Source organism: Capra hircus, chromosome 26 (assembly GCF_001704415.2).
Source record: "Capra hircus breed San Clemente chromosome 26, ASM170441v1, whole genome shotgun sequence".
Lineage (NCBI taxonomy): Eukaryota > Metazoa > Chordata > Mammalia > Artiodactyla > Bovidae > Capra > Capra hircus.
In genome coordinates, this window is record NC_030833.1 from 39,972,945 (window position 1) to 39,998,832 (window position 25,888).

Genomic DNA, 25,888 nt, shown 5'->3' on the forward strand with positions numbered 1-25,888 from the left:
GCTTTCAGGGACACTGGAATAAACTATTAAGATGAGAGTATTTAACTCAATACATCATTGATCTATTTAAACTTCTACAGTCCACAGTACTATGATGTCAGATGTGTCAATACCACTAAGTCAGTTAATGAGGGGAACCAGTCATGTGGACATGCTCTGTATTTCAGAACTGTGTACATGCATGCTAGTCACTCAGTCGTGTCTGCCTCTTTACAACCCCATGGACTGTAGCTCGCCAGGTTCCTCTGTCCATGGGATTCTCCAGGCAAGAATATTAGAGCAAGTTGCCATTTCCTTCCCCAGGAGATCTTTCTGACCCAGGGATCAAACCTGCATCTCCTGCCCTGGCAGGCCAATTCTTTACCACTGAGCCACCTGGGAAGCCATATTTTAGGATTAATGAAACTTAAGTATATGTATGAATTTTATTTGGACAGAAATTACAAGAAACACCATTAAATCTTATTTGTTTCTATAAATGTAAGACGATCAAGCGATTTTTGTTTTAAATAAATTGAATAATCGGTACTAGGCACACATTTTGAACTCTTGTACTTAAGACTGCAAGGTAAAATTTTGGAGAAGTACGCTAAAATCACAGGGTGAAAGGATACTGGGGAACGATGAAAAGAGATCTGAAACACAACACTGAGTTAACCAAAACTTGGCTTCACCAAAAATGGAGAAATCAGACATTGTCTGCCTCCTAATGTGATTCAATGGGAAATTCACAACTTCATATATATAACAAGCTTGCCTGAAGTGTTAACCTAGATCATCTTATGATAATTATCTTATGATAAAAAGATGATCCAGACTGGAGGTTTTCTACAAGACAACTAACCACAGATTTTCAAAAATATCTATGCTAGATTAGAGATTAACTGAAGAAACCTAATAATCAAAAGCAATGTATTGAGTTGTAGATCAAAAAGAAAGTGGCTATGAAAGGAAATACTTGGACCACTAGAGAAATCTCGATATGGACAATACAACACTACGTTACTGTATTAAAGTGAAAGTGCTTAGGTATCACAATGGCCTTTTGGTTGTGAGGAACGTGCCCATGTTCTTGGGAAACATGCTGAAGTAGTCAGTTGTAAGGTGTCATTATGTCTGCATCTTGTTTTCAAATGATACAGGCAAAAAAAACGTACACTCACAGAAAGAAAATATAAAAATGGCAAAAATTTTAACAATTAGCAAATCCAGATGAAATGCAAATGAGTATTCATTATATTATTCTTTCTATGGGTGTGAAAATTTTCAAAACATGAAAATGAAAGATAAACTTAGTGTACTGTTGGAAAAAATGGGAGAAATAGCCTTAAGAATTATTAACCATAACTTCAGAATAATAAATAAGCCCATTTTAGAAATATGAGTTAATACATACTCTCTTCCCCTCATGGCTACTGAAAGCCTTATCATCCTCTAATGTATTATCTAGATCTTCATTAGTAAATTCAGTTTCCACATTCTGCTTTTCTTCAGCTTCTTCTAGATCCTCAACCAAATCTTCATCTTCCACCACATCTTCTAGGCTACTTTCCCATGAAATCGTGGACCTTTTTTCATTTAGTATTTTATTATCTGAATTATTAATATCTAATGATTCATCTTGAGATTTGACAGATCCAAATGATTTCTCTTGAGAGCAATTTAAAATATCTGGAACACAAACCTGGTAAAATATGCAATGTAACTGTTAAAACAAAGGTAAAAACTGTCAACAAAGAAAAAACAATTATAAATTTAAGTCAAATGACAACTTGAGAATTAAAAAGAAAAATCTATACAAATATACAAGAAGGAATTAACACACTCAAATACATATTTGATAAGAAAAAAGCTAATTACACATGTATACTACATATAAATCTACTTTCCTGGGTTAAGTTCTTAGTACTATTCCCAGCAGGGAGTTTCCTAATTAGCCACTAAATAAGCCAGATGGACAGCAGAGCATATAATTCGCTGCATACTTCCAATCTGTAATGGGTAAGTTATTTATTACTGAGGTCATTTTACTCTTAAGCAGGGGTAACTTTCAATTTTTTTCCTATGCCTACTACTCAAATATTACATTTTTAATTTTCAATTATTTTCTAGGTTTACAGCTATAAGTACAAAATGTATTATCTACTCTAAGAAAAAAAATCATTACTACTCTAATAATACAAAGCTTAACAAATTCTGAAATTTAGCTATATTTACTTTTTGTGCAATGGCTGAGAACTTCAACACATTGAGTGTCTCATCATAGGCAAAAGAACACTGGCTGATGTTGACAATCATATATATCTTCCCTTTACCATTAAAAAAACTTTGAAAATAGTGGGTCAATTTACTTTCCCGGAAAGGTACATGCTGTTGAAACCTATGGAAGATATTTTCAAAAAATTAAAAGTTAAAACAAGTCTTGTGAAGTCAGAATACTGATAAATTTTACAAAGAAATAACATAACAACCATGGACTTAAATTCTAGGTTAGTAATTAGTTTCATTTGCACTAGTCATTTTCTGTTTATTCATGCTGTTTTCTTTAAACACTGCTACTGTTATTAATACTGATAGTAACAACCAACTAGGCAAAATATAAAGGAAGTCACAATGAAGTGGGTTGCGTTCTCTAGTGTACAGCAATTATGCAATATATAACCCTTACCTAGAAAATGCTAAAGGCTGGATTTATCATTTACTTAGCCTAAAATGCTAGTTAATATAGAAATCTATCACATCTAGAAAAACAAAATGCATTAATAAGAATAATATGGTTTCAAAGTCTGTTAATAAACCAGCATTAAAAGCTTGTTATCTAAGTTGTCTGCTGATACATATTTGCTATAGAAAAGACTGTGTTTACCTGAGTCACTGGCACTGACTGATAATGCTTTTCATTTCTATCATTTTTTTAATCCAAGATCTCTAAGAAATTTTGATTATAATCCATTCCTAGTCATTACGTAAGAAGCAAGTTAAAAACAAAAGCTTTTAAAACTAGCGAAGCTGAAAGTTTAAATATTATTAATATAACCCTTGATATGCTGATAACATGTTCAGCAACTCTTACTTTGACTTTTCGCTGTTCTTCAAAACACTGATACACTTTCCCAGAGTCAATAAAGAAGAGTTGATGTTCCCAGTCTCTCTTAACCTTTCACCTTCATTCTGTGTCCTCATGCTTCGTTCTGAGCCAGCAAGATCACATAAAGACAATCTAAATTGACCAGAGGAAAAAAACTTTAAAAAATTCTTCAAAACAAAAAAATTCAAAATAATTACAATTTAAACAATGCTCAACTTACTCACTGACTCGTATAACATGTGGTATTTCTGAATCTTCAATCTGTAATATTCTAATGGTAAATATGCTGTGACTAAAAGAAATAAACCAAGTTAAATATTATCACTCACTCTTTATTTCTGCATTCTAAATAGAAGAGGCAAGCATCTAAATCAATATCTATTTTTTATCCTAATACTAGCCATCATTACAGTACTACATTCTCCAACTAGCTGTCAGGTGTCTACTGTCACCTCCATAACACTCGGCCACTAAAACCAAAGAGCTTATCTTTCTTTCACTTAGCCCCAGGTCCTTCAAATTTACTCTTCTCAACATTCCAGCTTCTATGAATGAAGTAATTCGTAATAAAGTCTCAATTTGCTTGCAAAGATATTACTTATAAAAATGGTATAACGTACAGCTAATCACTTGAATCAAGCAAAGTATACATTTGGCTTACATGCCTAAATATTGGCTTATCTGGATTACATGTTGTCCTTAAGCCATAACACGGGAGACGGGGCTCTTTCCCCTTTAAGAGAAAATCTGTTTTCAGTATCTCACTATTTAAACTTAACAGCCTTTTGTCTCTCATTCTCTAATCCCTTCCATTAAAAACATCCTTCCTTAGCCCTTTGAAATACTGGCCTAACTCAGTATTTATACAGCATCTATGTTCACGGAGTAAGTAGAAAAAACACAGAGAAACGTCCTATATTACAGGCAATTAAAACATTGAGCTTAGATATTTACATATAGAAAGAATAAAAATACTTCACATTGAGTGCAAATTAGTAAACTGTATGTTAGAACAAGAAATTAGTCCTGATAATCTTATGTGTTTAGCGTTCTTTAGTTTACAGAATGTTTTATGCCTACAAATTAATTTGACATATCAGAAAACCTACTGTCTGATTTAATCTTAGTTGTATTTAAATGAGCACAGCTACTAGGGCTTCCCTAGAAACTCAGTTGGTAAAGAATCTACCTGCAATGCAGGAGACCCAAGTTCAATCCATGGGTTGGGGAGATCCCCCTGGAGAAGGAAATGGCAATCCACTCCAGTATTCTTGCCTGCAGAATTCCATGGACAGAGGAGTCTGGCGGGCTATAGTCCATGGGATTGCAGAGTCCAATGGGGTTATGTGACTTTCACTTTCAAATTAGCACAGAACACCTGGGTGCCTCAGGTCAGGCTTATACCACAAATTTACTCCTTACCTTCTACTAGAAGCATTGTTCAGTTTTGTGAAAGCAACACTCTGGTGCTTTGTTCCTAGCTTTAAAAGTCTATACGCTTCTTTGGCATCAGATACTTGAATCCACTGTAGATCTTTAAAAAAATGAAGAGGCACATATCAATTTACAAATGTACAGCATTTTCTATACAATGTAATCTCTTTGAAGATTTTTAATCTCTTTCCTAAAGACATATAATGAAATCTTTCTTTTAATAACACGTCCTGCTGCTGCTGCTGCTGCTGCTAAGTCACTTCAGTCGTGTCCGATTCTGTGCGACCCGATAGACGGCAGCCCACCAGGCTTCCCCATCCCAGGGATTCTCCAGGCAAGAACACTGGAGTGGGTTGCCATTTCCTTCTCCAATGCATGAAAGTGAAAAGTGAAAGGGAAGTCGCTCAGTCATGTCCGACTCTTAGTGAACCCATGGACTACAGCCCACCAGGCTCCTCTGCCCATTGGATTTTCCAGGCAAGAGTACTGGAGTGGGGTGCCATTAGGTATAGCCAACTCAGCTATCTCATATTCCACTAGAAAATAAGTATTTAAGATGAGAATATTATAATGATTTTCTAGCATAAACACAAAAAGTAAATGTTCTTCAACAGTTTGCCAAAGGGAAAATTAAAAATAGGTTAAGAATCCTCAGAATTAGACATCCGGGGGGAAAAAAAAAAAAAAAGAGAGAGAGAAAGTACATTACAGAGTAAACCTAGAAAATTAACTAGCTATGAGATTTTTAGATAGATTGCAATTCATTTGTGAGTCATGGAATCAAATTTCTTGAGCCATAACTAGCATTTTGTAAAAATGAAGTAGAATGTATAAAACACCAAAGTATATTCCTTGCAGTGAGGGTAAATATAATTAATGATGATTTTTCATTGTAAATATGCACACACACACACACGCAGGTGGAGAATCATGATGTCATTAATAAGTATTTCCTACTGTAGGGTAGTGATTTTTAAAAGGTTGGAAAAATACCACTGTGGTATACCAAGTAACTCCAAGGTCTGAATACTGTTACAAAGCGGCAGAATAATGTGAATATACACACACAGCTTTTCCTATTCCCTAAAATTCAATCAATAATACTCAAGAAACAAAATACTAAACCCTTTTACCTTCAGGTTTAATGAACATACCAAAACATATTTTCAAAGCACAAACTACTCTTACTATCTTGCTATGAATAAATAGTATAAAAACTTTCAATTTCCAGTCTGCTTTCCTGTAACAAAGCCTAGAAAGAAACTTCAGAGCAAAAGAGTAAAAAATATTCATCAGTATACCTTTTATGAAAGAATAGCCTTTTACATCTTGGGAAAGGCGCAGTGTCTTTCTCTTCTGGAACTTAGATGATACAGGAACAAACAAATCATAAATACATTCGTTGTAAATCTCAAAGAAAGATACCCACACAGAAAATTTTCTATTAATATCCATGTTCAAGTTCGAGTGTTCACAATCTTTCATGGATTCTTCAAACTCTGGGATACTCAAAGAGTTTGTTATCCTTCCTACAGAAAATTTAAAAAAAAAAGATAATCACAAAATTAAATAAGATAATAGGCTATTATCTTATTATCTTTTAAGACTCCCCAGCTTGAGAAACTAAGTATGCAAATCTTCTGATTAGCAGTGTTAAAAATTTTTTGGACCAAAGCAGATAAAAATATTTGTGTTAACCAAAATTTGGCTTTTTTGTTTTGCAAATATGTTAATAAACCAAAATGAAATTAAATGTAAAGGACAGAGAAAAAAATAGTGCCACTCTTGAATTCAACATAAAAGTTAACAATCAGTAAAAGTTAACAATCAGTTATTAAATCCAAATAAAACCTTATAGTGACTGGCATTTCATATAGTTATGTACCATTTTTAAGTATTATTGACTGTGTCATTAAAGAAATTAAATCACCAGAAGTGATTAAAAAATTAAAAGCTTTTAAATAATCAACATCTTAAAGGTATATGAGAAAAGGAAACCTTACCATAAAGAGCACCGTAACTGTCATTATGCATAACAACCTGAAAAAGATTTCTTAAGTTAAAAAATGTTTTTACTTAAGATTAAATAATCAGTAAATTCATTACCTATCCAAATAAGTCACCAGCCTTTCATCTACTCAATTCAACAACCTAATAGGAAATTTGGGGAAACTACAGAAAATATTCAAAGGAATGCCATCATATATAATCCCTGCCACTCAGAGGCAATTACTATTAACATTTCAATTACTATTAGTATCTTCTATTCTTTTCTCTACACTGATTGCATTGTAGGCTTTCTCTATATAAAATTAAAAATTATTAACAAACATTTGGTGGCTGCATAACTGACTAGATGTGATATGAAATGACTTAATTAAATACTACTAAGATAAACATCTTATATATCTTAGCATATTTTTTCTTTCTGTAATTTCTTTGTTCCCTTAGGCTATATACTTTAATCTGAATTGGTAGACGAACAGATATGAACTTTTTTTGACGTTGTCACTAATAATATAGTATTGCTAAATTGCTTTGGAGAAATACAGTTTACAATCAATATACGGAAGTGAAAATGTGTATCTCATGTCATATAACTGAAACATATAATATTGTACAGCAACCTCAATAAAAAGAGATTTTAAAAAATGAAAGTGTGATCTCATGTTTTTAATATTTTAATAATTTCATAGGCAAAATAATATTTTAACTAGATAACCTGTTAGAGAATTTTTTTTTCAATATTAATGACTTGAATTTCCTCTATGAATTATCTATACAAATGTCCACCAATCTCCACAAATCTTGTTAAAATACTATTTTACTTTCAGAGAGCATAATCATGGACTCTGAACTTTACTCTCTACCGAGCAACAACACTACTTTTAAACCCGGATTTCTAAATTATTTAAAAACAAATCCCCATCAGTGTTTTCAATATATCCAAAAAGATTGTTAACAGTTTTTAACAACCTCAGAATAAACATGTAAAAACATAACACAAAATCCAGAAGGCCCAGAAGAAATAAATAGACAAGTATATATAACTTTATTAAAACATGTTTTAATAAAAAATTATTAAAAAGAAAGAAAACGGATAAAACAAAAACAGATCAGACATGTGAATTAATAAGAGATTTATGATATGTTAAATGAAAGAGCAAGTTATAGTCTGTATAATAAAATCTCATTTTTGTTCAAATAAAAGACCATTATCCCATATACAAAGAAAAAGGAATAAAGATATATGCGACTGTTTATGCTGCTGCTGCTAAGTCGCTTCAGTCATGTCCAACTCTGTGCGACATCATAGACAGCAGCCCACCAGGCTCCCCGATCCCTGGGATTCTCCAGGCAAGAACACTGGAGTGGGTTGCCATTTCCTTCTCCAATGCATGAAAGTGAAAAGTGAAAGGGAAGTCGCTCAGTCGTGTCTGACTCTTAGCGACCCCATGGACTGCAGCCTACCAGGCTCCTCCGTCCATGGGATTTTCCAGGCAAGAGTGCTGGAGTGGGGTGCCATTGCCTTCTCCAGCGACTGTTTATATATGATTGTATTTGCCTGCGTATATGAACTTCCTGGTGGCTCACAGTAAAGAATCTGCCTGCCAAGGTGGAGATGCAGGTTCAGTCCCTGGGTCCAGAAGATGCCCTGGAGGAGGAAATGGCAACCCACCCCAGTATTCTTGTCTGGGAAATCCCATGGACAGAGGAGCCTGGCGGGCTACAATCCATGGGGTCACAAAGAGTCGGACATGACTCAGCGACTAAACAACATATAGACATACACAAAAACCTCAGTACAGAGATTTTTTTTTTTGGTATACCAAGAAAAAGATCAAAAAGGGTATGCTCATATCTGTTAATATTAGTTTTTCTCTTCAGAAATGAAATTATTTATTTTTCATATCCTCTTGTTTAGATTTTGTATATACATATTACTTTTACAAATAGAAAAAGGAATTTAAAAAAATCATTATATAGAAAGTTGCTGTTTCTACAACCACCTAAAATGATTAAAGAACATTTACATTTATTTTGTTTAAACATTTCAGCTGTTTGTACAATACAAAATGAAGAAATGTCTTCAAAAAAACTTTTAATCACAAAGAAAAGACAACAACCACAACAAGCTATTTCAATACAGGCTGAAGGTCACAATTATGCGTATTTTATCTACTAAAATACTCCCATACCTCTTTAATTTGTCGAAGTAATGCACTTTTGCTAGCGACTTCTTCTTTCTCTTGGTCTGGTGATAACCGTAAGTATTCTCTGGACCTATGTGGTTTAAGGTTCATCTTTGTATACAGTCTTTCCTGAAGACTATCAAATAATACATTCAAAGTTCGAGGAAGAATGCCGGTATTTTCTTCTGTGCCTATGACAAGAATTTGTGTTTTACAGTCTTTCCAAGTACTAAGAAAGAGTAAAGAAACATTGTTGAACTACCAAGACTCCTTTTATACCACCAATAGGCAAGGGGAAAAAAGTACGACAAAAAGTGAGAAAAGTTGCAGATTACTCAGTGTTCCATCACTTTGGTTTTCATTGTATAACTGACATTTATCAACTATTAGTCTGATGTAAAACCTGAAATTTTATATTCAGATCAGATTTTAAGACTGGCTATCATTCATTATCACAAAGTATAAAAGTAAAATAAAACATAAAGTGTTTCCCTGGTTTTCTGTGCTTAATTCTTTATGTTACATCAGTCCTTTTTCCAAGTTTTCATCATCATTTAATTCTCTTATCATATGGGCAGTTTCACAAATTAAGATTTGATTTAAAAGCCATGGGCAATACACATTCAATATGCTATTACTATTACTATTAAAAACAAAGCAATTTTGCAAGGTAATGGAAACAAAACTCTAAGTATTATGAAAATGAGCAAATATTAGGGCTTCTTTTTTTCTTTCCAGCAAAAATAAAACCATTTACCTTGAAATGTGTAAGTTTTTCCAGAATTGGTTAGCCCATAAGTAAATATCAGCCGACTCTGTCCTTTCAAGAGGTCTTTAACTGGCTGCAGAATGCAACCCTCGAAGAATTCCTTCTGTGTAGTTTCTGGGCCGAAAACCTGAACAAGCATTTTTTAAACCAAGTCTTTTTAGACAATTCAAGTTAACAGTCATGAGTTCTACCATTTACTATTTTTAATATTTAGAAGATTCTGTCTTACAAGCCTCATTCTTAAAATAGTTGACATATCCCCAATCCCCACAGGTACAACTGCTAGTTTAACTACTGCCAAAAGTTTTCATGACAGAAATCTGATCCAGCCAATAACCTTTCATCTAAATTTTTAAAAGAACATTTCCACCAACCACAAAGAGACTGTAAGATTTTTACAATGATTTATTCAATTATATATTTACACACCTAAAATTTGAGCCCTACCATTGAGAAAACAATACCAGAACCTAAGATCTAAGTTTCATAAGCACAAGGTGTGTAGAGTTCATTATATACAATTAGGTAGCAATTTAGCTTAAGCCAAGTCTCTTTATCTTAAAAGAAAAACCTTCAGTTTCATATGGGTACCTACCTTGGAAAAACTGAATTTCTGTGCCATCTGCCCAGAGCTTTTCTCACTTAAACGACCAAGGGTACACTGAGGCTCCTTCAGCAGAACAGTCTGTGAATCCAGAATATACACACAGCCCTACAACACAAATAATTAAAAATCCACAACAAGTATATTAAAATGATGATATTGTTCCCACTTAATGGAAATAAAATTATAAAATTAAATTCAGCACCAACCTCAGACTCATGTTCTTTTTCTGTCTGTGTGAATGGTCTTACTCGAAGACAAACTTGGAGATAATCTTTAGATTCAGAACTGTTTGCCTTAAAAAGGAGAAAATATTTTAAAGATATAAAATGTAGATTGTCAGAGATCACCTTTCTTTAAAGTGGCTGATTATTACAGAATAATCTGAGATTATACAAAACCTCTAGGCAAACAGTGACTCTTCTGTCTTCATCCATTTTATATTTGTTTAAAGAAAAACAAATCTTAAAAAAAAAAAAAATGCCAGAAAAGATTCAATTTTCCCTGTCTTCTATATTTATATTTAAAGTTTACAACATGCTTCTTTGGCATAAAATCATAACTTTTATAACCAATACAAATAACAGGGCTGAGAGTCACTAAAACATAGAAGAGTAGAGTAAATCACAAGTAACCAGAATACTCAATTAACCCAAATGCTCAATACATCATGTATTTTCATTTATTTATTTTGGTGTATTACATTCTCCTTACTGCTCCCTTTGAGAAAGGAATTAGGTTAGTTCACTTTTTTAAAAATAATTTTAAAGAAATGTTTTATCTTAAAAAGTAAAAAGAAAACAACTACATGAAAAACACAATTCACCAAACAAGACACAAAAAGAAAAGTTGAATAACCCTATACCTATTAAAGAAATTCATCTTATATTCAAACAAAATAATCCTACATAAAAACTCCAAACCCTCCAAAAACCAATACCATTTGCAATAACCTGGTAGTTCATTGGTAAATTCCCTCAAACATTTACGGTTATAATCACACAAATTAAAGACAAACTCTAAGAAAATGGATAGGGAACACCTTTCAATTAATTTGAGTTTGACATAACCTGAAGACCACAACCTGACAAAGATATCCTCAGAAAAAATGACAGAACAATATCCCTAATAATTATAAGATAGAGGCAAACTGTTCTCCAAAGTGTTGTACCATCTTCTATTCCCACAAACAGTGGATAACACATCAGCTGCTCTGCACATTCACCAGTGGATGATGTGGCCAGTGTTCCTCATTATCGCCCTTCTAGTGGGTGTGAGGGTGGTATCTGATTGTGGATTTAATTTATTCATTTCCCTTACAGTGAAGAGGAACTAAAGAGCCGCTTAATGAAAGTGAAAGAGAAGAGTAAAAAAGCTGGCTTAAAGCTCAACATTCAGAAAACTAAGATCATGGCATTCCATCCCGTCACTTCATGGCAAACAGATGGGGAAACAATGCAAACAGTGGCTGACTTTACTTTTTGGGGCTCTAAAATCACTGCAGATGGTGACTGCAGCATGAAATTAAAAGACACTTACTCCTTGGAAGGAAAGTTATGACCAACCTAGATAGCATATTAAAAAGCAGAGACGTTACTTTGCCAACAAAGGTCCGTCTAGTCAAGGCTATAGTTTTTCCAATAGTCATGTATGGATGTGAGAGTTGGACTATAAAGAGAGATTAGCACTGAAGAATTGATGCTTTTGAACTGTAGTGTTGGAAGACTCTTGAGAGTCCCTTGGACTGCAAGAACACAACTGAGCAACTGAACTGACTATGACTAATGATGTTGAGTACCTTTTCATGTCCATATTAACCCTATGTATAGCTTCTTTTGTGAAGTATCTGTACAAATCTTTTACCCATTTTTATTAGACTGTTTTCTTATTCAGTTCAGTTCAGTCACTCAGTCGTGTCCGACTCTTTGCAACCCCATGAATTGCAGCATGCCAGGCCTCCCTGTTCATCACCATCTCCTGGAGTTCACCCAAACTCATGTCCACGGAGTCTGTGATGCCATCCAGCCATCTCATCCTCTGTCGTCCCCTTCTCCTCCTGCCCCCAATCCCTCCCAGCATCACAGTCTTTTCCAATGAGTCAACTCTTCGCATGAGGTGGCCAAAGCATTGGAGTTTCAGCTTTGGCATCAGTCCTTTGGACACCCAGGACTGATCGCCTTTAGAATGGACTGGTTGGATCTCCTTGCAGTCCAAGGGACTCTCAAGAGTCTTCTCCAACACCACAGTTCAAAAGCATCAATACTTCGGCGCTCAGCTTTCTTCACAGTCCAACTTTCACATCCATACATGACCACTGGAAAACCCATAGCCTGACTAGACGGACCTTTGTTGGCAAAGTAATGTCCCTGCTTTTGAATATGCTATCTAGGTTGGTCATAACTTTCCTTCCAAGGAGTAAGCATCTTTTAATTTCATGGCTGTAATCACCATTATTGATATGTAATTGTTTTAATATAACCTGAAAAAAGGTTTCCTGTCAGGAAAAAAAGAGGCAAAAATTCCCTAACAAAATATTAGCTAATATATAAAATAGGAAAGTATATCCTAACGAAAAATAGTTTATCCTAGTGCAAGGTCAAGCTGGCATTCAAAAATCAATTAGTATATTAAAAGAATAAATGAGAAACTTTCATCACTACTAGATGCAAAAGAAGTGCATACGAATGACTTGAATTTGATATATGTATTCAACATCCATTCATAATAAGAATTACAGCAGACTGGAACAGAAGGGAACACCTTAACCTGATAAAAGCACTTATAAGAAACCTATACTTAACATCATATTTGATGACAAAAGAGTGAATCAGAGAAGAGTAGCAAGATGAGTAACAACAAAGGGATTTCTGCTTTCACCACCTCTATTCAACACTCTATTAGAGGTTCTAGATGTTTTAGCCAAAGTCATCAGGTGAAAGGAGGGGGAGAGGAGGAAAGAAGTGAAGGAGAGGGAAGAGGAAGAAGAGAAGAAAAAGGAAGGGGAAAAGGATGGGAAGGTAGAGATAAAACTCTTTATTCACAGACATCATGAACATCTACATTTTTATATGTTAAAAATCTGAAAACACCTTCAGAAAAGTTATCAGAATTATTAAATGAGTTTAGCAATGTAGTATGATAGAAGACCAATATCCAAAAAGTCATGTTTCTGTATATGCTTGGAAGAAACAGAATTTGATTTTAAAAAACAATACCATTTGCAATAACCTCAAAAATTATGAACTAATTAGAGAAAAATCCTAATAAAAGATCAGGAACACCATACACTGAAAATTAAAAAACACTGCTCAGAGAAATTAGAAGGGACCAAAATAAATGGAGATATGCCTCATTCATTATTTGGTAGACTCAGTGTTGTTAAGATATCCATTCTTCCAAAACTGATCTACAGATTCAATGCTCCTGCAACAAAAAATCCCAGGAAGTGTTTTGGGGGGATTAACTGACAAGTTCATTTAAAAACTCACAGATAAATGCAAAGTTCCTAGAACAGTCAAAATAATTCTGATAAACAAGAAATTTGATTGGCTAACACTACCACCTGAGTTCAACAAATTTTAAAGCTACAATGATCAAAACAGTGGGGTACTGACAGCCAGAGATAGATAAATGAAACAGAATATATAGAGTATTCAAAAATAAACCTCCGCATACAAGAGTATTCGATTTATGACAAAGTTGTAAAGGAAATGCAGTACAGAAATGATAGCTCTTTCAACCAACCGTGCTAGAAGAACAACTGGATATCTACATGCAATTTCAATAATAGCAATTTGAATACATACCTCACATTGTACAGAAAAATTAATTTCAAATGGGTCTCAGATCACAGACTCAAATATAAAACTAAAACTAAAAATTTCTAGAAGAAAACCTTTGTGGCCTTAAGCAAAGATTTCTTAGATATGCCATAAACAGCACAATACATAATAGAACAAACTGGTAAAATGGACTTCGTCAAAATTTAAAACTTCTCTTCCAAAACACTTGAAGGATGAGATAACAAGCCATAGAGGAAATACTTGTAAAGAATGTTTCTGACAGACAGATGTATCCAGAGAACATAAAGAACACTTAGAATACAATTTTTTTAAAAATCTTTTAATGGTCAAAAGATTTAAATTGACATTTCTCTGAAGACACACAAAGGGAGAATAAGCACACAAAAAGATATTTAGCATCTCTGGTGATTCAGTTCAGTTCAGTTGCTGAGTCGTGTCCGACTTTTTGCAACCCCATGAACTGCAGCACGCCAGGCCTCCCTGTCCATCACCAACTCCCGGAGCTTACTCAAACTCATATCCATCGAGTCGGTGATGCCATCCAGCTATCTCATCCTCTGACATCCCCTTCTCCTCCTGCCCCCAATCCCTCCCAGCATCAGAGTCTTTTCCAATGAGTCAACTCTTCGCATGAGGTGGCCAAAGTATTGGAGTTTCAGCTTTAGCATCATTCCTTCCAAAGAACACTCAGGACTGATCTCCTTTAGGATGGACTGGTTGGATCTCCTTGCAGTCCAAGGGACTCTCAAGAGTCTTCTCCAACACCACAGTTCAAAAGCATCGATTCTTTGGCGCTCAGCTTTCTTCACAGTCCAACTTTCACATTCATACACGACCACTGGAAAAACCAGAGCCTTGACTAGACGGACCTTTGGTGGCAAAGTAATGTCTCTGCTTTTGAATATGCTACGTAGTTTGGTCATAACTTTTACTTTGGTCATTAGGTAAATGCAAATATCAATTAGATTATCAATACATACCTATGAGAATGACTAAAAATAAAAAAGACTACTCAGGATAGCCAACATGAAATTGAAAGAGAGGAACAAAGATGAAGGACTCACAATACCCAACTTTAAGACATACTATAAAGCTACAGTAATCAAGACAGTATCGCGATGGCAAAAGAACAGAATCAACGGGACAGAAGAGAGCCCTGGAATAGATCAACATGAATACAGTCAGTTGATCTTTGACAAAAAAGCAAAGGCTACACAACGGAACAGACAGTCTGTTCCACAAACGGTGCTGGCACAACTGGACATCCACATGCAAAAAAGCTAACCTAGACATAGACTACACCCGTGAAAGAAATTAACTTAAAAAGAATACAAACATAAACATGAAATGCAAAACTACTAGAAAATCTGGATGATCCTGTGCTTGGCAATGACTTTTTTGATTCAACGCCAACAGCATGATCTATGAAAGAAATAACAGATAAGCTGGGCTTCATTAAAACTAACTTTATGCTTTGCAAAAGACATAATCAAGAGAATGATGAGACAAGCCAGAGACTGGGAGAAAATATGTGCAAAAAAGATACCAAATAAAGGACTATTGGCCAAAATATATAAAGAATTCTTAAAATGTAACAATAAGAACACAAACTGATTAAAATGGGCCAAAGACTTTATGAGATATCTTATCAAATAAGACATACAGATGACAAATAAGTATATAAAAAGGTGCTCCACACTTTATGTCATCGGGGAAATGCAAGTTAAAATGAGCCATCACTACACATCTATTCTAATAGCCAATATCTGAACACTGACAACCAAATGCTGGTGAGAATGTGGATCAACAGGAATTCTCATTCATTGCTGATGGGAATGCAAAACGTTACAGCCATTTTGGAGGATAGTTTAACAGTTTCTTACAAAATTAAACATATTTTTGTTCCATACAATCTAGCAATCATGTTCATTGGTAATTATCCAAAGAAACTGAAAACTGTGCACAGAAAACTTGCACGTGAATGCTCTTGAAAGTTTTTTTCATAGTTCCCCAAAAGGAAGCAACTAAAATGCCCTTCAATAGGTGAATGAATAAACCACAGTACATCCATATAATGGAATATAATTCAGAACTAATTATAATTCACAACTAAATTTATAACTATAAACATAAATTAAAATTAGAAACTAAATATATACTTATATATATTTAGTTTCAATTATAAACTAAATTAAAATTAGAAATAAATATAATTCAGAACAATAGAAACAGTGAGAGACTTTATTTTTATGAGCTCCAAAATCATTGTGAACAGTGACTGCAGCCATAAAATTAAAACGCTTGCTGCTTGGAAGAAAAACTATAACCAACCTGGAAATTATGTTAAAAAGCAGAGACATTACTTTGCTAACAAAGGTCCATCTAGTCAAATCTATGGTTTTTCCAGTAGTCATGTATGTATGTGAGAGTTGGGGACTATAAAGAAAGTTGAGTGCTGAAGAATTAAGGCTTTTGAACTGTGGTGTTGGAGAAGCCTCTTGAGAGTCCCTTGGACTGCAAGGAGATCAAACCAGTCCATCCTAAAGAAGTGAGTATTCGTTGCAAGGACTGATTGCTGAACCTGAAGCTCCAATACTTTGGTCACCTGATGCAAAGCACTGACTCATCAGAAAAGACCCTGATGCTGGGAAAGATTGAAGGCAGGAGGAGACGACAGAGGATGAGATGGTTGGATGGCATCACCAATTTGATGGACGTGAGTTTGAGTAAGCTCCAGGAGTTGGTGATGGACAGGGAGGCCTGGCGTGCTACAGTCCATGGGGTCGCAAAGAGTCGGACACGACTGAGCAACTGAACTGAACTGAACATCCATATAACGGAACATAATTCAGAACTAAAAACAACTGAACTATCAAGCCATGGCAAGACATGGAAAAATCTTAGATGCCTACTGCTATGTAAAAAACGCCAATCTGAAATGGCTACAGATAGTATAATCCCAACTATTAAAATATGATATTCTGAAAAAGGCAAAACACTGGAGATAGTTAAAACATCAATGGTTGGTGGGGTTGGGAAACAGAAGAACAGGTCAAACAGATGAATTTCAGGGTAGTGAAAATACACTGTATGATACCATAATGATGGATACATGTGATTACACATTTGTTCAAAAGAATGCATAATACCACGAGTAAACCACAATGTAACTATATTGTAAAGAATCTGAGTGACTATGGGTCAAAGTACATCCATGAATTGTAACAAATGTACCTCTGTGGTGGGAGATGTTAATAATGAAGGAAGCTATGTGGGGGTAAAGAGAATATGGGAAATTACTGTATCTTCTCTTCATTTTAGCTGTGAATAAAAAACTCCTCTAAAAAATGAAGTCTATTTAAAAACAAACAGGTTGACCACACCAAGGGTTGGTGAGGATGTGGAAGAACTTAACTCTCACACACTGTTACTGAGAATATAAAATGCTATGATCACTTTGGAAAAGTTTGGTAGTTTCTTAAAAATGATCCAGTCATTCCAACCCTAGGTATTCATCCAAGGGGGAAAAAAGAAAAGGAAACATGTATCCATACAAAGATTTGAATACAAAATTTCATAGAAGCTTTGTAATAGCCAGACACTATAAACACATGTGTCCATCAGCAAGCAAATGCCACTGTGATACAAAAGCAGACCTAGAAAATAAGTAAACCAATCAATATTTGAATTTCATATAATTTTCATGTCATGAAATAGGATTTTTCTTCTTCAACCATCTAGAACTGCAAAAACCAGTGACAGCTTGTAAGTACAAAAACAGGCCATCCCTTCCTCTCTTATGATTAAATGAGCTAAAGTAAAAGAGCCTGCCACATGAAATGGGTATTAAATAATTTACTTTATCTATGTTCCCTATACTCCCTCTTCCCCATCCATCTTTTTTTTTTTTTTACTATTACATAGCTTTTTTTTTTTAATTGGGTATTCACATGGTTGTTGTACATTTCTGCTTTTCAGAGGTCTCATAAAGGTATTTTAGTCAGTCTCTAGTTACTGTTGTTGTTTTAATGTTTCATGGGGGAAATGAGGACTTGGAGGATTCTAGTCTGCCTTTTTGCTAGTGTCAGTTCCTAGACCACTTACTTAAATAACACACACACACACACACACACACACACAGACAACAAAGTCACTCTGAGTAGTTTTAAATTCCCAGCAAAACTGAGGACAGAGAAAGTACATGAGGAAGTACAAAGTTCTCATATACTTTCTGTCCCCACACAAGCACAGCCTCCCCCACTATCACCCCACACCAGAGTGGTAACTTTGTTACATGTCATTATCACCCAAGTACAGAGTTTCCATTAATTAGAGTTCAGTCTCTTTTTTATTAGAATACAGTTGATTTACAATGTTGTTAGTTTCTGCTATAGAGCAAAGTCAATCAGTTCTATCTATGCATATATCCACTCCATCTGTCCTTATAAAATGGGTTAGCACATCTCTAAGGCACCAAAGTTAACAATCTAATCTGTAATAAAGAGAATATAAATAAATTGAAAGTAAATTTTTAAGAAAAAGTCTATAAACACAGCAAACACAGTAACAGGTAGGGTGGTAGAAACTTAGCAATGTTTATTTCTTAAACACTACTAAGTTAGTATTTTTTTAATCTGCATTATTTTTTAAACTAAGGCCTGCAGTTCCCAGGGGCATAGTGGAATATTTGACATTTTTGAGAGAACCATAGCAATATCTGACACATGTTGAAAACCATGAAGTAATTTGGTTTCAACACTGGATCACACTACTTCTTTTGATAAAGTCATATCTTAGTGAAGCTGGATTTCTCAGTGGTTGTTGTGATGAAAAGCAAGTACAACACCAAAACAATGACGAAAAGGAACTGAAGACGGCAGTGTCTAACCCGATTCTGAAGTTTGAGAGGTTGTGCAGCTCCCAAAAGGCACGCGTAACCCATTAGTAAGTAACCCTTGATTAGTGAAGAAGGATGTTAAAATTCTTTTTTCATTTCATTTTTTCTCAAATGGCTACTAGGCCAGGCTGGAGAAGCAATGGCACCCCACTCCAGTACTCTTGCCTGGAAAATCCCATAGACAGAGGAGCCTGCTAGGCTGCAGTCCATGAGGTCGCTAAGAGTCGGACACAACTGAGCGACTTCACTTTCACTTTTCACTTTCATGCTTTGGAGAAGGAAATGGCAACTCACTCCAGTGTTCTTGCCTGGAGAATCCTAGGGATAGAGGAGTCTGGTAGGAGGCCATCTATGGGGTCTCAAAGTCAGACATGACTGAAGCGACTTAGCAGCAGCAGCAGCAACTAGGTCAGGCATAAATAGTTATTAAGTTGTCTGCACCTACTATTTGGAAAGAACTGTTATGTATTTAGGGCACCATGAGAAAATTACTGAGATTAAAGTTTGTCTTAAACCTACACGGTTCGCAAAGCCCGTCTTCAGTCGTCCCTGTCAACAAGTGTATGTGTGCGTGTGTGCACGTGTCCATTCCCACTCAATCACGACAAGCAACATAATACTTTTCTTGTACTTACCTCAGTGCCTGAAGCAACTAAGGAAAATTCACGAGAGAGGTCAAGCTTAATGCCATCAAAATTTATTTCTGAAGGTCTTGCAAGCGGGTCAGCACTGAAAACATAAGATGGTCTAGACATCCCATCTTGATTTAAATTAGATTCCATTCTGCAAGAATAACAGTAACATCTTTAGAAAATCTCAATAATCAGCATAGAAACCATCCATAGTTTAAAAAGTCTGTGAGTCCAGCCCGCTACTTCTTGCCACATAACTAGATTTCCAAAAGATATTACTATGTAATCTATAACATAATGAGCCATGGCAAAGACAAAAGAACAGATTATTTATAGATTTTAAATCAACTAATATTGCACACTGCCTACCACTACTACTCATGTGATCCAACCTATAGGTAGATTCATCCAAAGAGATTTCAAGAGTGAAGATAATCCACAAAGTAAGATAGTATAAAACATTCAGTCTGTCTGAAATGCTCTCAGAAGTCAAATAATAAGGTGGAATAAATATAACCTTGTGCTTAGTTTTTTTAGTGTCTTCTGAAGAATATTAGACTTTGTAATGTTTATAATTTAGGAGTTAAATTCGGTTATCTGGACAATTTCTTTCAACTAAATTTTTCCAAACAACGTTAAGTAAAAAGTAAAGTACTGGGCACTCCCTGGTGGTTCAGTGGTTAGGACTCAGCATTTTCACTGCCAGGGCCAAGGTTCAATTCCTGGCTGAGGAAATGAGATTCTGCAAGCCATGCGGCATGACTTTAAAAAAAAAAAAAAAAAGTGATGTGAACGTATTTAAAACAGTACCTGATATGTCACAGGTGAATATGGAATACTTTACAGGTAAACTACTACACCCAAAAAAGATACACTTTTTCTTAGAACTAACACCCAAAAAAGATGTCCTTTTCATTAGAGGGGGCTGGAATGCAAAAGTAGGAAGTCAAAAAATACCTGGAATAGGGCCTGGTGCACTGGGATGACCCAGAGGGATGGCACAGGGAGGGAGGTGGGAGAGGGGCTCAGGATGGGGAACACGTGTACACCCATGGCGGATTCATGTTAATGTATGGCAAAACCAATACAACATTGTAAGTAAAAAAAAAAAAAAGAAATAAATACCTGGAGTAAACAGGCAGATTTGGCCTCGGAGTACAGAATGAAGCAGAAAGAAGTAGAGTTTTGCCAAGAGAATGCACTGGTCATAGCAAACACCCTCTTCCAACAAGACAAGACTCTACACATGGACATCACCAGATGGTCAATACCGAAATCAGACTAATTATATTCTTTGCAGCCAAAGATGGAGAAGCTGTATACAGTCAGCACAAATAAGACTGGGAGCTGACTGTGGCTCAGATCATGAACTCCTTATTGCCAAATTCAGACTTAAATTGAAGAAAGTAGGGAAAACCACTAGACCATTCAGGTATGAGCTAAATCAAATCCCTTATGATTATACAGTGGAAGCGACAAATAGATTCAAGGGATTAGATGTGACAGAGTGCCTGAAGAACTGTGGACGGAGGTTTGTGACACTGTACAGGAGACAGGGATCAAGATTAACCCCACGAAAAAGAAATGCAAAAGGCCAAAACTGTTGTCTGAGAAGGCCTTACTATTAGCTGAGTAAAGAAGAAAAGCGAAAGGCAAAGGAGAAAAGGAAAGATATATCCATTTGAATGCAGAGTTCCAAAGAACAGAAAAGAGATAAGAAAGCATTCCTCAGCGATCAAAGGAAAGAAATAGAGGAACATAACAGAATGGAAAGACTAGAGATCTCTTCAAGAAAATTAGAGATACCAAGGGAACATTTCATGCAAAGATGGGCACAATAGAGGACAGAAATGGCATGGTCCTAAAAGAAGCAGAAGATATTAAGAGGTGGCAAGAATACACAGAAGAACTATACAAAAAAGATCTTCACAACCAAGATAATCACGATAGTATGATCACTCACCTAGAGGCAGACATCCTGGAATGTGAAGTCAAGTGGGCCTTAGAAGTATCACTATGAACAAAGCTAATGGAGGTGATGGAATTCCAGTTGAGCTATTTCAAATCCTAAAAGATGATGCTCTGAAAGTGCTGCACTCACTATACCAGCAAATTTGGAAAACTCAGCAGTGCCCACAGGACTGGAAAAGGTCAGTTTTCATTCCAATCCCAAAAAAAGGCAATGCCAAAGAATGCTCAAACTACCGCACAATTGCACTCATCTGACACACTAGTAAAGTAATGCTCAAAATTCTGCAAGTCAGGCTTCAGCAGTACGTGAACTGAGAAATTCCAGATGTTCAGGCTGGATTTAGAAAAGGCAGAGGAACCAGAGATCAAATTGCTTTTGTTGGATCATCAAAAAAGCAAGAGCGTTCCAGAAAAACATCTATTTCTGCTTTATTGACTATGCCAAAGCCTTTGACTGTGTGGATCACAACAAACTGTGGAAAATTCTGAGAGAGATGGGAATACCAGACCACCTGACCTGCCTCTTGAGAAATCTGTATGCAGGTCAGGAAGCAACAGTTAGAACTGGACATGGAACAGACTGGTTCCAAATCAGGAAAGGAGTACGTCCAGGCTGTATACTGGCACCCAGCTTATTTAACTTATATGCAGAGTACATCACAAGAAATGCTGGGCTAGAGGAAGCAGAAGCTGGAATCAAGATCGCCAGGAGAAATATCAATAACCTCAGATATGCAGATGACACCACCCTTATGGCAGAAAGCAAAAGAGAGCTAAAGAGCCTCTTGATGAAAGTGAAAGAGAGAGTGAAAAAGTTGGCTTAAAACTCAACATTCAAAAACTAAGATCATGGCATCTGGTCCCATCACTTCATGGTAAATAGATGGGGAAAGTGTCAGACTTTACTTTTTGGGGCTCCAAAACCACTGAAGATGGTGATTGCAGCCATGAAATTAAAAGACGCTTACTTCTCGGAAGAAAAGTTATGACCAACCTAGATGGCATATTCAAAAGCAGAGGCATTACTTTGCCAACAAAGGTCCGTCTAGTCAAGGCTATGGTTTTCCAGTAGTCATGTATGGATGCGAGAGTTGGACTGTGAAGAAAGCTGAGCGCCAAAGAATCGATGCTTTTGAACTGCGGTGTTGGAGAAGACTCTTGAGAGTCCCATGGACTGCAAGGAGATCCAACCAGACCATTCTAAAGGAGATCAGTCCTGAGTGTTCTTTGGAAGGAATGATGCAAAAGCTGAAACTCCAGTACTTTGGCCACCTCATGCGAAGAGTAGACTCAGTGGAAAAGACTCTGATGCTGGGAGGGATTGGGGGCAGGAGGAAAGGGGACGACAGAGGATGAGATGGCTGGATGGCATCACCAACTCGATGGACGTGGGTTGGGTGAACTCCGGGAGTTGGTGATGGACAGGGAGGCTTGGCGTGCTGCAAGTCATGGGGTTGCAGAGTCAGACACGACTGAGCAACTGAACTGAAGTGAACTCATGCTGGGAAAGACTGAAGGCAGGAGGAGAAGGGGACAACAGAGTATGGGATGGTTGGATGGTATCATTGACTCAATGGACATGAGTTTGAGTAAACTCCAAGAATTGGCAATGGACCGCGAGGCCTGGCGTGCTACAGTTCATGGGGTCGTAAAGAGTCGGACACGACTGAAGGACTGAACTGAACTGAAACTACTACAACTAAATTAAGCATCTCACTAAATTTAAAGACAAATGTAGGGGTAAGCTTCACTGATAATATTTACTGAGAATCCACTAGGTGCACAATATCAGGGAGAAATGGAGAGAGCACCATATTCTTTGAATATTATGATATACTGAGAACAGTTACTGCCAATAGGGTTCCTGGCTGAAGAAGGTACTTGTAATGGGCATCCACAGGCATTAAGTAAATGAGCCAGAGACGGGCCCCGTATACTGGTCCTGCATTGTTTACTTCTTCACAGCAGGCTGCCAACAGTAGTTCAAAAGACCAACGAGGTGTCAAACTCAAAATTTTTTACGTTTGCTTTATACATAGCCAAAATAATCTTAGTTTTAGCCATTTTAGAGCCCATCTGGTTTGCACATTCCATGAAACTGCACTCAACCATCTGCTAGCCACAGACAAAATCCAAGACTGTAGAGACCCCAAACCGTTGCTGCCCTTTGAAGTTCTCAGACATGCAGACTCCCTACTGCACTGCTAAGCAAGGACACTTATACTGAGCTCCCTCTGCTATCACTGCCACTTCTCCCCAGTGCCTTACCCTCCCCTTCTAGGTGATAGCCCTTCACTCTTGTATCGGAGAAGTCTCCTGTTTTGGGCAGCTTTCCAAGCTTGCAGTCCTGTTCAAGTGCTCACCTGGTAAAGATCCTTGTGTGTTACTGCCACCTTGTGGTGGTATCTTTTTCCTTGATCAGCGTTGAAATCCCCAAACTCAATACAAGGCTGTTTCTCTCTTTTTCCTAAACTTCAAAGATTTAAAGAAACTATACATTTACCTTCAACAAACCCAGCAAACTACAAGATCAACCAATCATACAATTAAACACGTTTAATCTTTATTGCTTTTTGCTTTCATTGTATCTTCAGTGATGTAATCAAAATGAGAAAAGTATTTAAATGTAGTTTGATAGAATATTTCAAATATTTAATTTATGGGTGAAAATTAGAAAGAAAACGTATCTGACAGAATAAAAACCACTGATCTAGAACACAGAGGAAAAGTTCACAAAAACATGAACATAATGGCTTCACATTTCATAACTCAAATTTCATGGAAATGCCCAGGAAACTGGAAAGTAACCTTCATTCTTGGCCTTCAATTAACTTTTGGCTTAAAAAAATGTTGACACATCTTTTATGAAATTACTAAGTTAAAAAGAATATTGTACCTCCTTAAAAAAAAATAAGGTTACAGTTGTTTGTGCTTGCTTCTATGTTCAGTTTTCAATGAATAAAGTGCCCCTTAACAATGATAAACTTGAGAGATATATTGTCACTACCTGTACTTTTAGTTAACTTCTATGGATATGTGGCCTCCCTAACTAGACTAGAAACGAGAGCAAGGACCTTGTCTTATACTACTCTGTACTCTTACAACAAATTCAGAGATTTAGGCAGTGATAAAGACTCCCTGTATAGTGGGTTAAATAATAATAAAATCCTCTGCGCAAAAAAAAAATTTTTTTGTCCTATCTCTAGCCAACAGCAAGGTTCAAGACCTCACTGCAGAAAGCTGTTCCCACGTCTGAGAAATGGTATCTTTTATCTTGTCTCCAATGAGATTTCATGGTTGAAGACTGATTGCTACCGGGGTTGCTGCATGTCAAAAAAAGTCTTCACAATTAACTTATGAATCTTTTACATTATTTTGCAACCTGTAGTCTCAGGTCTTGGACATTTAATAAAATGTACACCGTTATGGCTGTTTCGGGGTAATACTATCTTGTTTTAAGAACAGATTCAAACCTGAATTTGATCAGCTTGGGGATTAAAAACAAGCTAACCCATAAGGCTCGAACTTCTGTCAATTAGCCCTTCAGTAAGGAATATTAGAGAGCGACACTAAGCAGGAATCACTGAACCAAAAAGTATAATGAGATGAGGGAAACCTTTCAAACTGGGGGTAGGGGGTGGGTCGGTGGGTGGAGATGACTGCAGTCATCGCACTCGCCACACACACCCCCTTTCGCTCCGCACTGCACGACCAAGAAGGGAGCGCCGCGGCACCCGCGGTAGCAGTCTGGAAATAACTGCAGACATCGAACCCTCGACTGCCCTAAAATCAGACCAAGCCACTTGCCGAGCAAAATGCTCACCTTGGGGATACAGGACACCAGATTTGGCAAAGGAGGCCTGCTCCTCAAAGCAGCAGTAACAGTAATTAAAATACTAAGGACTGGAAATACATAGTGCTTCCTATACCAATGGCACTGTTTCTAACAGTTTTACACATTATCCTTATCTTCGTAAGAGTCGGAAGAGGTAGGTTCTATAATTAATCCCTTTTAACAGATGAAACTGAGGCCCAGAGATACTGAAGTCGTTGCCTGGCCTCAGAGCTAAAAAGCGGCGACTGTTGTTAAGTCGCTCGGTTGTGTCCGACTCTGCAACCCCGTGGACTGAAACGGCGGAAACCAGATTTAAACCCTAACGCTGTAAAATGGTTCAGCCCTCCACAGAGCACCCGGAGCCCCAGGTATCGACAGTAACCTGAGGGGCGTCTCGAGCCCGGTCAGAAGGTACTCACACCGTCTGAGACCTTTCTTCACCTCACCTGGTATGTACGCAGTCCCCTTTTTCCTTCCTCGGGCCCCCACCTGCAAACGTTATCCTGCTAGCCCGACCCGAGACCAGCACCGAGTCATCACCCTTTTCAAATTCAAACAATGGCGGCCAGGGTCCCGCATTGAACGCTGGGAGTGGGCGGAGCTTCCGGAAAGACGCGTCGGAGCGCCGCGGTCTCTGTGGACTTCTCTTCTGCTCCCGGGAG

The 25,888-nt window shown here is 36.7% G+C and overlaps 1 protein-coding gene across 5 annotated transcripts in view; it reads right to left on the reverse strand.

Moving 5' to 3' along the window:
* Positions 1–25,802, reverse strand: part of KIF20B (kinesin family member 20B) — an 82,811-nt gene extending 57,009 nt beyond the window's left edge. For 4 of the 5 annotated variants that reach the window (XM_005698202.3, XM_018041593.1, XM_013975077.2 and 1 more), the window contains exons 1-13: positions 25,673–25,802; positions 19,424–19,571; positions 10,298–10,384; positions 10,080–10,196; positions 9,473–9,611; positions 8,722–8,906; positions 6,526–6,562; positions 5,824–6,051; positions 4,511–4,622; positions 3,309–3,380; positions 3,074–3,220; positions 2,218–2,380; positions 1,397–1,684 (exon numbers count right to left, since the gene is read on the reverse strand). In XM_005698202.3, coding sequence (XP_005698259.2) covers positions 1,397–1,684; positions 2,218–2,380; positions 3,074–3,220; positions 3,309–3,380; positions 4,511–4,622; positions 5,824–6,051; positions 6,526–6,562; positions 8,722–8,906; positions 9,473–9,611; positions 10,080–10,196; positions 10,298–10,384; positions 19,424–19,570 — 1,722 coding nt within the window. In that variant the 5' untranslated portion in view covers position 19,571; positions 25,673–25,802. Of the gene's footprint in view, positions 1–1,396; positions 1,685–2,217; positions 2,381–3,073; positions 3,221–3,308; positions 3,381–4,510; positions 4,623–5,823; positions 6,052–6,525; positions 6,563–8,721; positions 8,907–9,472; positions 9,612–10,079; positions 10,197–10,297; positions 10,385–19,423; positions 19,572–23,754; positions 23,864–25,672 lie in introns of all 5 variants that reach the window. The other variant, XM_018041592.1, reaches the window with a different exon arrangement.